General features: G+C 34.8%; 1 protein-coding gene across 2 annotated transcripts in view; it reads right to left on the bottom strand.

Moving 5' to 3' along the window:
* Rnf17 (ring finger protein 17) overlaps positions 1-14,085 on the bottom strand; it is a 114,624-nt gene that overhangs the window by 88,002 nt on the left and 12,537 nt on the right. For both annotated transcript variants that reach the window (XM_077792974.1, XM_077792981.1), the window contains exons 5-6: positions 13,664-13,744; positions 11,920-12,020 (exon numbers count right to left, since the gene is read on the bottom strand). In XM_077792974.1, the coding sequence (XP_077649100.1) occupies positions 11,920-12,020; positions 13,664-13,744 (182 nt within the window). The remainder of the gene's footprint in view (positions 1-11,919; positions 12,021-13,663; positions 13,745-14,085) is intronic.

Below are 14,085 nucleotides of genomic sequence, written 5' to 3'. Positions count from 1 at the left end.
GCATAAAAAAATCCAAACAGAATCAGTAAAGAAATAGATCATTTCAGCAAAGATGTAAACCAATTTGACCTAACAGATATTCAGAACACTTCACCCAGCAATAGGAGAAACTCCTTCCTTCCTATCAAACTCTACCACTAAGCTACATCTCCAGTCCTGTTCATTATTTATTTATTTATTTTGTGTTGCTGGGGATTGAACCCAGGGCCTTGTGTATGTGAGGCATGCACTCTACCAATTGAGCTATATTCCCTAGCCCCCTGTTCATTTTTAATTTTGAGACAGAGCCTAAGTTGCAGAGGCTGGTCTCCTCTTGCTTGAACCTACTGAGTTGCTGGGATTATAAGGATGTGCCATTGCACCTGGATGAGAAACACATTTTCAAGTGTACATGTAACATTTTCCAAGATAGATTCTGTTAGGCTATATCACAAGTCTTACTATACTTAAAAGATTAAAATCATACAAAAAACCTTTTCTGATTATTACTAATGAAACTAGAAGCAATTAAACAGGAAGACCACCACAGATATGTAAATATTACAGAATATGCTTCTAAACCTCAATGGGTAAAAGAAGAAATTCCAAGGGAAATTAGGAAATAATGCTGAAACAAATGAAGTAAAAACATAAAATATTCATAGTTTTGAGATGGACATTTATAGCTATAAATAATTATATTTTCAAAGTCTAAGGATATAGTTCAAAGTACATTGCCTTACCTAGCATGTGCATGGCCCTGGATTCAATCCCCAGAATCACAAAAAATAAAATAATTAAAAATTAAATTAAAAAGAGCTTTCAAATTGGTCCTGATGGCACATGCCTGTAATCCCAGCTACTGAAGAGGCTGAGGAACCACAAATTTGAGGGTTGGCAATTTAGTGAGATCCATTCTCAAAAAGAAAATAAAAAGGGTTGGGATGTACTCAGTGATAGAGTACCACTCTGTTCAACTCCCAGTACCTTGCAAAAAAAAAAAAAAAAAAAACTTTGAAAAGCACAATCTAAACTTTATATTCCACAAAGAACTACAAAAAGAACAAACTAAACTCAAAGATGGTAGGAGGAGGGAAATAAAGATTACAGCAGAGATAAAATGGAGAACTGTCAGTCATGGTGGAACACACCTGCAATCCCAACTAATCATGAGGCCGACACAGGAGGATTACAAATTTGAGGGTAGTGTGGACAACTTAGTAAGGTCCTGTTTCAAAATAAATATATTTTTTAAAGGCTGGAGATGTAGCCAACTGGTAGAGTGCTTAAGTGTGAAGCCCTTGTTTTAATCCCTCGCCCCACACAAAACAAAAACCAAAAAAAAAAAAAAAAAGGAAAGAGAAAAATAAAAGCAAATAACAGAGAAAATGAACTAAAAATATGATTCTAAAAATTAAAAGTGACAAATCTAGCTATACTAAAAAAAGAGAAGTATCAAATTACTAAAATCAGAAAGAAAATGAGCACTTACTACCAATTTTACAGAAATAAAAAGGATTATGAGACTATTACTAATGAAGTTGACAAATTCCTAGAAACATAAGCTATCAAGACTCACTCATAAAGAATTACAAAATATGAACAGACTAATAAAGAGAGAATCAGTAATCAAAAATTTCCCCAGAAATAAAAGCCTTGTGCCAGATGGCATCATTATTATATTAGCTTCATGCTATAATGAAATACCTGACAAAGGCTACTTATGAAATAAAGAGGGTTTATTTTGGTCAATAATTATGGAGGTTCAAGCCCAAGATTGGGAGGCTCTACTGTATTTGGGTCTTTGGTGAGGGCTGCACATCATAGTGGGAGTGAATAATCATATCTTGAATGGGACGGGCAGAGGATGGGTAGAAAATAGGTTTGGGGTTCTGTAATCCTCTGATTTTTTTGGTTTTGCTTTTTTTTTTTTTTTTTTTTTTTGGCAGTACTGGGGATTCAACTCAAGGATACTCTACTGCTGAGTTACACCCTGAGCCCTTTTTGTTTTGAGACACAGTCTCACTAAATTGCTGAGGCTGGCCTTGACCTTGCTGTCTTCCTGCCTCAGCCTCCTGAGTAGCTGGGATCACAGGTGTGTGCCAGACTTCCACATCCCCTTTATCTTCAGTGACTTAAGAACTTCCTCATAGGTCCCACCTGTTAAAATTCCATAGGAGCCAGGTGAAGTGGCACATGCCTATAATCCCAGAGGCTCAGAAGGCTGAGGCAGGAGGATCGTGAGTTCAAAGCCAGCCTCAGCAATGGTGAGACATTGAGGATCTCACAAAACCAGAGGGAGACCAATAGATTAGAGGAAGGGGATCTAGAGGGAGAGAGGAAAGAACATATGCATATACTGAGAAATGAAATCTACAAAAAAAAAGAACTATAAATAATGAAAAAAGTTTATGGGAATTATGAGACACCATCAAGAGACCAAACTTACAAAAACAGGAATTAAAGTAGATGAAGAAAAAATAGGGCCAGAAAGCATACTTAAGGAAATATTAGATGACAATTTCCCTAATTTGAGGAAAAAAGCCAACATCCAGGTACAGGAAGCACAGAGATTGCTAACTGAATACAATCCAGAGAGGAGTTCACCAAGACACATAATAATTAAAGTATCAACAAAAAATTCTAAGAGCAGCAAGAGAAAAGACATACATTACTTATAAAGGATTCTCAACACAAATAACAACAGATTTCTCAGCAGAAATCCTGTAGGCCGGGAGAATGGATGATACATTCAAAGTACTTGAGGAAAAAAAGCCAACCAAGAATACTGACAAAGCTATCCTTTAGAAATAGAAGAGAGATAAAGGCATTCCCAGACAAACAAAAGCTGAGGAAATTCATTAACATCAGACCTGTCTTGTGAGTAATGCTTAATTAATGAAGTACTTAAAACTGAAAAGAGCATTAACATGTAACACAAAGCTTATGAAAATATAAAATTCATAGGTAATAGTAAACATTTACATAAAATCTTTTAAAAACTCTGTAATACCACAATCCCAAGGAAGAAACCACTTATACCCCACATAGGAAGATTAAAAGATAAAAAATAAAAATGAAAATAATAATCACAGAATGTCAATGGATAGGCAATATAAAAAGATGTAAACTGAAAATATTAAAAGTTCAAAATGTGGGGAGAAAAGGAGTTATAATATACAGTTTTTCCTTTCTTTCTGTGATCAATGTCAAGTAGACATTTGTTCAAATAATGTGTTATAACTATGTTTCTAATAAGCCCCATTGTAACCTCCAAACTAAAACATATAAGTAGTACACTAAAATTAAAAAGCAAAAAATCAAGTGATAAAAAAAAGGAAAAGAACAAAGGGTCTACAAAACAACTATAAATCAAGCAATAAGCAACAAAATGGCTACAGGAAGTCCTTACCTATCAATAATTACTTTGGATGTGAATGGATTAAAATTCTCCAACTAAAGGGCACAAAGTGACAGAATAGATTTAAAAACAAAGATCCAACTATGCCACCTAAAAGAGATATTTGTTTCTTTAGTAAGGACATACACAGACCAAAAGTGAATGGAGAGAAAAGATAGTCCAAGGAAATGGAAACCAAAAAGGATCAAGAGTAGTTGTATTTCTTTCAGAGAAAATAGACTTTAAAGTCAAAAACTATAGAAACAGGCAAACAATGATAAAAGAGCCAATATAACAAGAAAATAAAAACAATTATAAAATATAAGCACCTAACACTGGAGCACCTAAATATGTAAAACAAACATTAACAAATCTTAAGGGACAGACTGCAGTACAAAGTAACAGTAGGGGGCTCAACACCCTGCTTACATCTGTGAATAGATCATCCAGAAAGAAAATTAACAAAGAAACATGGGATTTAAACTATATGTTTGGGGCTGGGGTTGTGGCTCAGAGGCAGAGTGCTCATCTAGCATGTGCAAGACCCTGGGTTCAATCCTCACCACCATATAAAATAAATAAATAAATAAGTATATGTTAGACCAAAGAGACTTAGTAGATATTTATAGAACATTCTATCCAACAGTTATGCAATACATATTATTTTCAACTGCAGGAGAGCTCATGTGTTAGGCAATTAAACAAGTCTTAACAACAACAAAGAAGAACATCCAAGTTGTTTTTTTTTTTTTTTCTGAACGCAAAAGAATGAAACTGAAAGTCAATGACTCTGGAAACAATATAAATACGTGGAGATTAAACAACATGCTCCTGAACAACAAGAGTCATTAAAGAAATTAAATATAGGGATTAGGGTTGTGGCTCAGTAGTAGAGTGCTAGCCTAGCATGTGTGAGGTCCTGGGTTCAATCCTCAGCACCACATAAAGATAGATAAATAAAGGTATTGTGTCCATCTACAATTAAAATATATTTTAAAAAAATAAATTAAATATAAATATAAATTTCCTGACACAAATGAAAATAGAAACACAATACATCAAAATGTCTGGACTATAGCTAACACAGTTCTAAAAGAGAAGTTCATAAGTAACAAATGCTTAAATTAAAAAAGAAAAACAATCTTTCAAGTTAACAACTGAACAATGTATTGTTTTATAACTTTTTTTAGTTGTATATGGATGCAATATCTTTATTTATTTTTATGTGGTGCTGAGGATCGAACCTAATGCCTCATGCATTTGAGGCAAGTGCTCTACCACTGAGCCACAACCCCAGCCCCTGAACAATGTATCTTAAGCAACTAGAAAAACAAGAACAAACTCCAACCCCAAATTAGCAGTATAGAAATAAAGATCAGAATAGAAATCAACAAAATAGAGACAAAAAAGTACAAAAAAAATCAATGAAACAAAAATTTTTTTTCAAAAAATAAACACAGTTGACAAATCTTTAGCTAGACTAATAATAATAGAGAGAAGATTCAAAATAAATAGGATCAGATATGAAAATGAAGACATTACAACTGATACCACAACAATATAAAAGATCAATAGAAGTTATTATAAACAAATTGGAAAACCTGTAAGAAATGGATAAATTCCTTAACACATTAAAAACTACCAAAATTAAGTCCTCAAGAAAGGTAGGATTGCGAGTTCAAAGCCAACTCAGGGGAAAGGGAAAAAAAAAAAAAAGAGATCTGTGGATGTGGCTCAATGATTAAGCACCCTTTCAAATCCCTGGTACTACAACAACAACAACAACAAAAAATCTCCAGCAAAGAAAAGCTCAGGACCTGATGGCTTACGAAGAATTCTATAAAACATTTAAAGAGGAATTAATATCAATTATTCTATTAAAAGAAAATTAAAGAGGAAGAAATCCTTCCAAACTCTTTCTATGAGGTCAGTGTTATTCTGGTATCAAAACTAGATAAGGACTTGACAAAAAAAAAAAACAAAAAACAAAAACAAAAACAAAACAAAAAAAAAAAACAGGCCAATATCCCTGATGGACATATGGGCAAAAACATCAACAAAAAGTACCAAACAACTCAAAGGTGCATTAAAAAGATTATTTATTAGTATCAACCAGGATTCATCCCCTCGATGCAAGGATATTTGAATAAATGTGATACTTTCAGAATCAAGCAAGAGATACAGAAAAACATTTGATAAAATTCAACATCCCTTTATGGTATCAACAAATTAGATACTGTGTTAGCTTTCCATTATGGTGACAAATACCTATATCATCACTTAAAATGAGGAAAGATTTACTGTGGCTTAGTTTTGGAAATTTCAGTTCATGTTTAATTAGTCCCATTGCATTTGAGCCTGTGGCAAGACAATACATAATGGCAGGAATGTGTGGCAGAGGAAACAGTTCTCATGATGGCCACTGGGAAGCATAGAGAAAGGAATAGAAGGGACCAAGACGTCAGTATCCCTTTCATGGGCACAACCTCAGTGACCAAACTTCCTTCCACATCTTCTCAAGGCCCCCTCTTCTCAAGGTTCTACCACCTCTCAATAATGCTGGCTGAGGCTGGCATGGGGATGCATACCTCTACTCCCAGCAACTCAGGTGCCAAGGAAGGAGGATTGCAAATTTGAGGCAAGCCTCAACAACCTAGTGAGACCTTTATCAAAATTAAAAAAGAAAAAGGGCTGGGGATGTAACTCGTTGGTAAAGTACTCCTGGGTTCAATCCTTAGTACATACAGACAGACAGACAGACACACAAATAGGACTGGGGATGCAATTCAGGGGTAAAGTGCCCTTCAGTTTAAAGTTCAATCCCTAGTACAAAAACAAACAAAAAAAATCACTGGTTGGGGACCAAGCCTTCAGCACATGGATCCTTGGGGGGCATTCAAGATCAAAAGACCATAGCAGGTATAGAGGGAATGTACCTCCACACAGTAAAGGCCTCATATGACAAACCCACAGCTGGTATCATATTGAATAGAGAAAAATTAAAAACTTATTCCTAAGATGTGGAACAAGACAAGGGTGTCCATTTTCATGACTTTTATTGAACATGGTACTGGAAATCCTAGACAGATGGATTAGGCAAGAGAAAAATAAAGGGCACTGGGCACAGTGTCATGCCTGTAATCCCATTAGCTTGGGAGGCTATGGGAAGAAGATTCAACTTCAAGGTCAGCCTCAGCAACTCAGTGAGGACTCAAAATAAAAAATGAAAAGGATTGGGGATACCGCTCAGTGGTAAAGTACACCTGGGTTCAATCCCTAGTATAAGAAAGAAAGGAGAGAGGGAGGGAGGGAGGGAGGACATCCCAAATGGAAAAGTAGGAAGTCAAACTGTCCTTGTTTTCAGGTGACAAAACTTAAAAGACTACTAAAAAAGTAGGAAGTCAAACTGTCCTTGTTTTCAGGTATACAAAACTTAAAGACTCCACTAAAAAACTGTTGGAACTAATAAATTGAATAAGGCTGTAGGATACAAAACCAACACAAAAAAATCACAAACATTTCTATCCTCTAACATTCAGTTATTTGAAAAATTAAAAGAATAATCCCATTTATAATAGCTACCCAAAACAAACAAACAAAAACCCACTACCACCACCACCACCCTTTTTATTAAAAATAAAAAGGGCTGAGGATAAGGCTCAGCAATAAAAAGACTCTGGGTTCAATTCCAACAACAACAAAAAAGCCCAAAGCGGGGTATATTGGCACACACCTTTAATCACAGTGACTTGGAGGGCTGAGGCAAGAGGATTTGAGACCAGCCTCAGCAACTTAGTGAGACCCTATCTCAAAATAAAAAATAAAAAGGACTGGGATATAGTCTAATGTCAAGTGCCCCTTGGTCCCTGGGTTCAATCCCCAGTGAAGGAAAGAAGGAAGGAGGAAAGAAACCCCCAAACTTTTAAAAACCAAACAAAACCCCAGGGATAAATTCAACTAAAGAAGTGAAAGATCTCAATAATGAAAATTATACAAAACTGGTGAAATAAACTGAAGAGGATAAATAGAAAATATCCTACATATGGATTGACAATATTGTTAAAAAAGCTTATATAACTGAAAGTGATCTACAGATTCAATTGAACTCCCATGAAAATATCAATGCCATTTTTCATAAAATTAGAAAAAAATCATAAAATTCATATGAAATTGCAGAAGACTGACTAGCCAAAGCAATCCTGAGCCAAAAAAAAAAAAAAAAAGCTGGAGTTATCACAGTACAGACCTCAAAATATACCTCAAAGCATACAGAATCAAACAGTATGGTACTGACATTTAAAAACAAAAGATGCAAAAACCAATGTGTAAGAATACAGAACCAAAACATTCCCTCACCTTACATCTAATTTTTGTTGTTTTTGTTGTTACATAGGAGCCAAGAACACATGTAGGGAAAGAAAGATCTCTTTAATAAATGGGGATATTCACAAGCAGAAGAATGGAAGTAGACCACATTTCTCACCAGTAATAAAAATCAACTGAAAATAGATAATGTAAAACCTCAAACTATGAAACTACTAGGAAAAAAACACAAGGGAAATACTTCAGGACAGTGGCCTGGGTAATGATTTTTTTAAAAATATAATTTAAAATGTACAGGCAACAAAAACAAAAAATTGACAAATGCAACTCTAATAATCTAAAGGGCTTCTGTACAGGAAAGAATATAATCAACAGAACAAGAAACAGCCTACAGAATAGAAGAAAATATTTATAAACATGCTTGACAAGGGTTAACATCCAGAATAAATAGGGAACTCAAACTCAATAGCAAAACAAAACAAATAACCCTATTAAAAAATGGGCTAAATATCTAAATAGAATCTGGGCACAGTAGCACAAATCTGTAATCCCAGAGACTTGAGAGGCTGAAGCAGGAGGATCAAAAGTTTAAGACCATCCTCAGCAATCTAGCAAGACTGTCTCAAAGTTAAAAATAAAAAGGGCTGAGGATATGGCTCAGGAATAAAAAAAGACTCTGGGTTCAATCCCTGGTACCAAAAAAACAAAAACAAAAACAAAAACCACCGGTAAACCAGGCTCAGTAGAGCATGCCTGTAATCCCAGCAATTTGGGAGGGTGAAGCAGGAGGATCAAAAGTTTGAGGCTAGCCTAAATAATTCAGTGAGACACTGTCTCAAAACGAAAACAAAAACAAAAACACCTCAAACTGGACACAGTGGCACATCACATTCCCAGTGACTTGGGAAGCTAAGGCAAGAGGATCACAAGTTCAAGGCCAGCCTTGGCACTTTAACAAGATCCTGTTTCAAAATAAAAAATAAAAAGGGATGGGAATATATTTCAGTGGTTAGAGTGCTCTGGAGCTCAACCCCCAGTACTGAAAACAACCACCAACCAATCAACTACCTGTTCACCTGTGTTTACCATAGCACTTTTCACAATAGCCAGAATATAGAATCAACCTTAATGTTCATCAATGGAAGAAAGGCTAAAGAAAATGTGATATGTATCTGAATAGAAGCTGAGCACAAATAATTTAGCACAAATAATTCCAGAGACTGGAATATATCGATGTAGATACACACACACATAATAGAATACTATTCAACTATACAAAGCAAAATATTTTGTTATTTCTGGCGATATGGATGGACCTGGAGGACCTTATGTTAAGTGAAAAAAATCAATTACATAAAGACAAATATCAAATGATCTTACTCATGAATTACTCATAATGAGAATATTAAAAAAAAAAAAACAGATCCCACAGAAGTTGAGAGCAGAACAGTGGTTCCTAGTCACCAGTGAAAATAAAAGGGGAGAGAAAAGAAAGTATATATCAACATGTACAATGTTATCATTCATATGTGGCACAGTAGAGTGAATATAGTAAAGGATACAATCAACAGAACAAAGAGACAGCCTACAGAACAGGAGAAAGTATTTATAAACATACATTTGATAAGAGTTAATATACAGAATAAATAAGGAACTTTAATACCTCAATAGCAAAACAAAAACCCACCTTAAAAACTGGTCTAAAGATCTGAATAGAAGCTAGAAAATAGCTAGAAGAGAGTAATTTTAATATAGTTGCCAAAAGAAGTGATAAAGTGATGATATGCTAATTATCATAAATTTACCACTACTCATGAGTGTACAAATATGTCTCAAACATGAAATAAAACAAAAAGATCAAAATTACTTACTAAGCAACCAAGAAGAAAAAGACTTGTATACCATATACTATACAAAATTGCTTAAAGAAATTAAGAATATAACTAAATGGGCAGTGTGATGGGACATGCCTATAATCCCAGGATTTATCTCATTATTAGTGGCATTTCATTTTCAGATTCATACTACCAAGCTGTGAAGTTCCTGGAAGATATTTGTATATTCTCCACTTCCTAGCACCATGCCTGGCAGATAGAAGGAACCTGATAAATGTGTGCTAAAAGTAAGTTAAAAGTAAATCAGAGCCATGTGCAGTGGTGCACACTTGTAATCCCAGTGACTCTGGAGGCAGAGACAGAAGGATTGCAAGTTTGAGGCCAGCACTGGCAACTTAGTGAGATTCAGTTTCAAAAAAAAAAAAAAACCCCCAAACAAAAGACAAATTAATTAATTAAAATAAATAAATAAAAGGGCTGGGGATGTAGCTCAGTGGTAGAGCACCCTTGAATTCAATCCCTAGTATGCATCCCTCACCACACACAAGTCAATACTATCCAAAGTGATCTACCAATAAATATAATCCCTATAAAATCCAAATGACTTTCTTGCAGTAATAGAAAATCCCATCCTAAAGGTTGTCGTAATGAGTTCCCGAATAATCAAAACAGTTTCAAAAAGAACAAATATGAAAGATGCACATTCAGATTTAAGAACTTACTACTAAGATACAGTAATGGAAATAGTATGGTATTGACACAAAGACACAGATCAATAGCATAAAACAGAAACTAAATTTTTAACTAAATCTTAACATATAGTTCGACCTAATTTTTTATAAAGGTGCCAAGACCATTCAATGTGGAAAAGACAGTCTGTTCAAGAAATGGTGCTGGGAAAATTGAATGCGCAATTCAAAAGAATGAAGTTGGACCCTTATCTTATACTATAAACAAAAATTACAAAACAGATCAAAGATCAAAATATAAGAATTACAACTACAAAATTCTTGAAGAAAACATAGCACCATGATGTTGGATCCGGCAATGGTTTTTTTTGAATATGACACCAAAAGCACAAGCAAAAAAGAGTAATAAACCGGACTTTTATTGCTGGGTACGGTGGTGCATGCCTGTAATCCCAGAGTTTAGGGAAGCTGAGACAGGAGGATCGTGAGTTCAAAACTAGCCTCAACAAAAGTGAGGCACTAAGCAACTCAGTGAGACCCTGTCTCTAAATAAAATACAAAATAGGGCTGGAGATGAGGCTCAGTGGTTGAGTGCCCCTGAGTTCAATCCCTGGTACAAAAAAAAAAAAATCAATTAAAAGACTCTAACAAGGGCAAGGGACATACCTCATGATATAGCACCTGCCTACTAGCATGCACAGGCCCTGGACTCAATCACCAGTAAATATACATACATAGAGACTGTCAAGATAGTGAAAATTAATTAACTCAGGGAGACCATCTCAAAATACAGAGATCTGGGGATGTTGCTCAATGGTAAAGTACTTGCCTAGCATGTGTGTAATCCAAACTACTTGGGAGAATGAAGCAGAAGGATCACAAGCTGGAGAAAAGCCTGAGTAACTCAATAATGTGAGGGTTTTGGTGTGATTTTTTTTTTTTTTTTTTGTACTGGGGATTGAGCCCAGAAGCATTCTACCATGAGGCTACTCTAGCATTCTAGCACTAAGCTACATCTCCAATCCTTTTAATTTTGACACAGGGTCTCGCTGAATTGCTGAAGCTGGCCTGGAATTTTCTATCCTTTAGCCTCAGTTTCCTGAGTTGCTGGGATTACAGGCATAAGCTTTTATTTTTCTGTGCAAATTGCTTTAAGTAAAAAGCTTGTTAATTTTAAATTAGCTTCGGGACCAGAAGTAAATAGCTAAAATTAAAAAAAAAAAAGTACAAGCTAGGCACAGTGGCAGAGGCAGGATGATCACAAGTTACAAGTCAGTCTCAGCAATTTAGTAAAACTGTGTCTCAGAGTTTTAAAAAATGGGGCTGGAGATATAGTTCAGTGGCACAGAACTTCTGGTTAAATCCCTGACACTGTCAAAAAAGAAAAAAGTACCAATTTCATTTTTAAGTTCTCAAAATCAGTCTATAGGGGCTGGGGTTGTGGCTCAGTGGTAGAGTGCTTGCCAGGAATGTGTGAGGCACTGGGTTCTATCCTCGGCACCACTGAAAAATAAATAAAATGAAGCTATTGTGTCCATTTTCAACTAAAACTATATATATTTTTAAAAATCAGCCTACAGAGACTACACATTCCAAACTTGTTTGAAAGTTATTCATTACTTCATCTAAACAAAAGAAAAAAATGACGTTAGTATTAAAAAACTTCGGTTTCATTGTGTTTGTATTTTATTACCTGGAATCAAGAGAAGCAACAAGTTTATCAAATTGTTTCTCCACAACTTCTATAAGATTATGTGTCTCCTCTTTTGTTTGATTCTCTATGCGTTCAAGCATCTGGGAAAAACAATTCAAAGATCTAATTTGGTATATTTACTTTGCCCAAGTAGAACTGTCAATATAATTTTGAAAGTAACAGGTACTTTCTAAACTTTTCAAAATAGTGCAAGAGGTGATTAGATGATAATAAACAGTAAAATTGAAACAAAGTTCAATTTTAAGTCCTGGTACTTGTGAGTAAGACCACCCCTTATTGGCATTTTGTACTAATAATCTGGCAAAAAGACCTAAAAAAATTTATTGGTAAGTTTTCTAATTTTTTTCCTTAATTCTTTTATAATTACAGGACACAAGTCATTTTAGGTAGTTGCATTTCTCTATGGTATGATTCCCTAAATAAAAACAAAAACAACAAAACCAAAAAACTTAGAAATCACACTTGAAGTTAGCTTTTCCATAAATTTATTTTTATTATTTTTGTTTTTTGGTATTGGGGATTAAACTCGGAAATGCTTTACACTGAGCTGCATCCCCATTCCTTTTTTTTTTTTTTTTTTTTTTTTTAACTCTGAGACATGGTCTCATTAGTTGAGAGGCTGGCTTGGCCTCAAACTTGAAATCTTCCTATCTCGCGACCTCCCAAGTCACCGAGATTACGTATGTGTCCCTATGCCTGGTGCTTCTTTGCATTTTTGAATTGCTTTTAAAACTGTTGATAGGATCCATGACCCTCTCTTTTTCTTCTAATTTCAACACTCCGGAATGAGAATGTCTATCCTTATGCCTGTCCACCAAAGTGCTTTTAGTGCTTTCTTGTGTAGATTACAGGTAGAAAGGAATTTTACCCCAGTATGAATCATATCGAGTCTCACCTATAACTTAGAAGATATTTAGATGAGATTTTGTATTTAAGAGTTGATGTTGAAATGGGTATCAAGATTCTGGGGATGTTGAGATGGTGCAAATATATTTTGCATTGTATAAGACAGGAATTTTTGGTACAGGGAGCAGAAAGCCACCTGTTGCCTGTTTGGGGTTGAAGTGTTCCCCCTCCTAAGTTCAGATGGTGAACTTCTAGCCCCAGTTTATTATAGATTTGCTTTTATTATTAATCTGATACTGATTTTATAACTGTTTCTCAGTTATCATTCTCTTTTGCCTTCTTTTCTCAATGTTTTTACAATTCTTGTATCTCACTACTTTTATCATAGTTCTCATTACTTTTGAGAAATTTGGCTGTTTGCCAATTAAAAATGTCCTATCTTCTATGCAAAAAAGCATCCACAGCATAATCTAACTCCCTACTTGTAATTTTGTTGTTACTGGGTGCTTAAGAACTTCTTTATTGACATCAAATGAGTAAGTCTCTCCTTTGCCAGAAGAGCAGGGAGAAAAGAAAATAAACTTCTCTCATTTGGGGAATATTGCCAAACAATATGCAAATGTCGAAAAGATGATCAGGGATGCTTATGAGACAAATATAGCTCACAGCAAGTTCCTAGCATAACAAGACTGCTACAAGTCCAATCCTGGCAGGCCATGGGAGAAATTTTCCCTTCTTTTGCGATTCTCTATTATTAAATTATCAGCTTAATAACTCATTGCTAAACTCAAAGCTCTGTGATAACACATCTAAATGTACACATTTAAAGAGGACATGCTTCACTTCTTGATAGAATTTAATCATATAAAATGCTTACTTTTACAGAAATATTTAATTGTTCAAAATTATAGCCTGCTATCTTCAATGCTTCATCAATTTCTTCTGTAGTTTTAGTCTCCTAAGGAGGGTGGGGAACCACATACATATATAAAATTAGATGCTTAGATACCTTATATTATAATTGCAAAAACTTCAAAATATCATTTTGATTACAAAACAAAAGTAACACTTTTACTCTTGCTTATCCAGAGATAAACACCATTTCAGACTTTTGGCAATAAGCATTCTAGATTTTTTCCCATAGATATATTTTTACAAACCAGGATGATGCTGTTACCATTTTTCAACTATCATGCACAATTTGTCATGGCACACAAAAATTATAAACAGTTTTTAAGGAAAATAAGATTATTTATTAAGATTTCAACTTGAGGTCTGGGGCTGTAGCTCAGTGGTAGA

Source organism: Urocitellus parryii, chromosome 2 (genome assembly GCF_045843805.1).
Source record: "Urocitellus parryii isolate mUroPar1 chromosome 2, mUroPar1.hap1, whole genome shotgun sequence".
Classification (NCBI taxonomy): Eukaryota; Metazoa; Chordata; class Mammalia; order Rodentia; family Sciuridae; genus Urocitellus; species Urocitellus parryii.
Note: the sequence above shows the minus strand (reverse complement) of the source record. Positions and strands in the feature narration are given on the sequence as shown.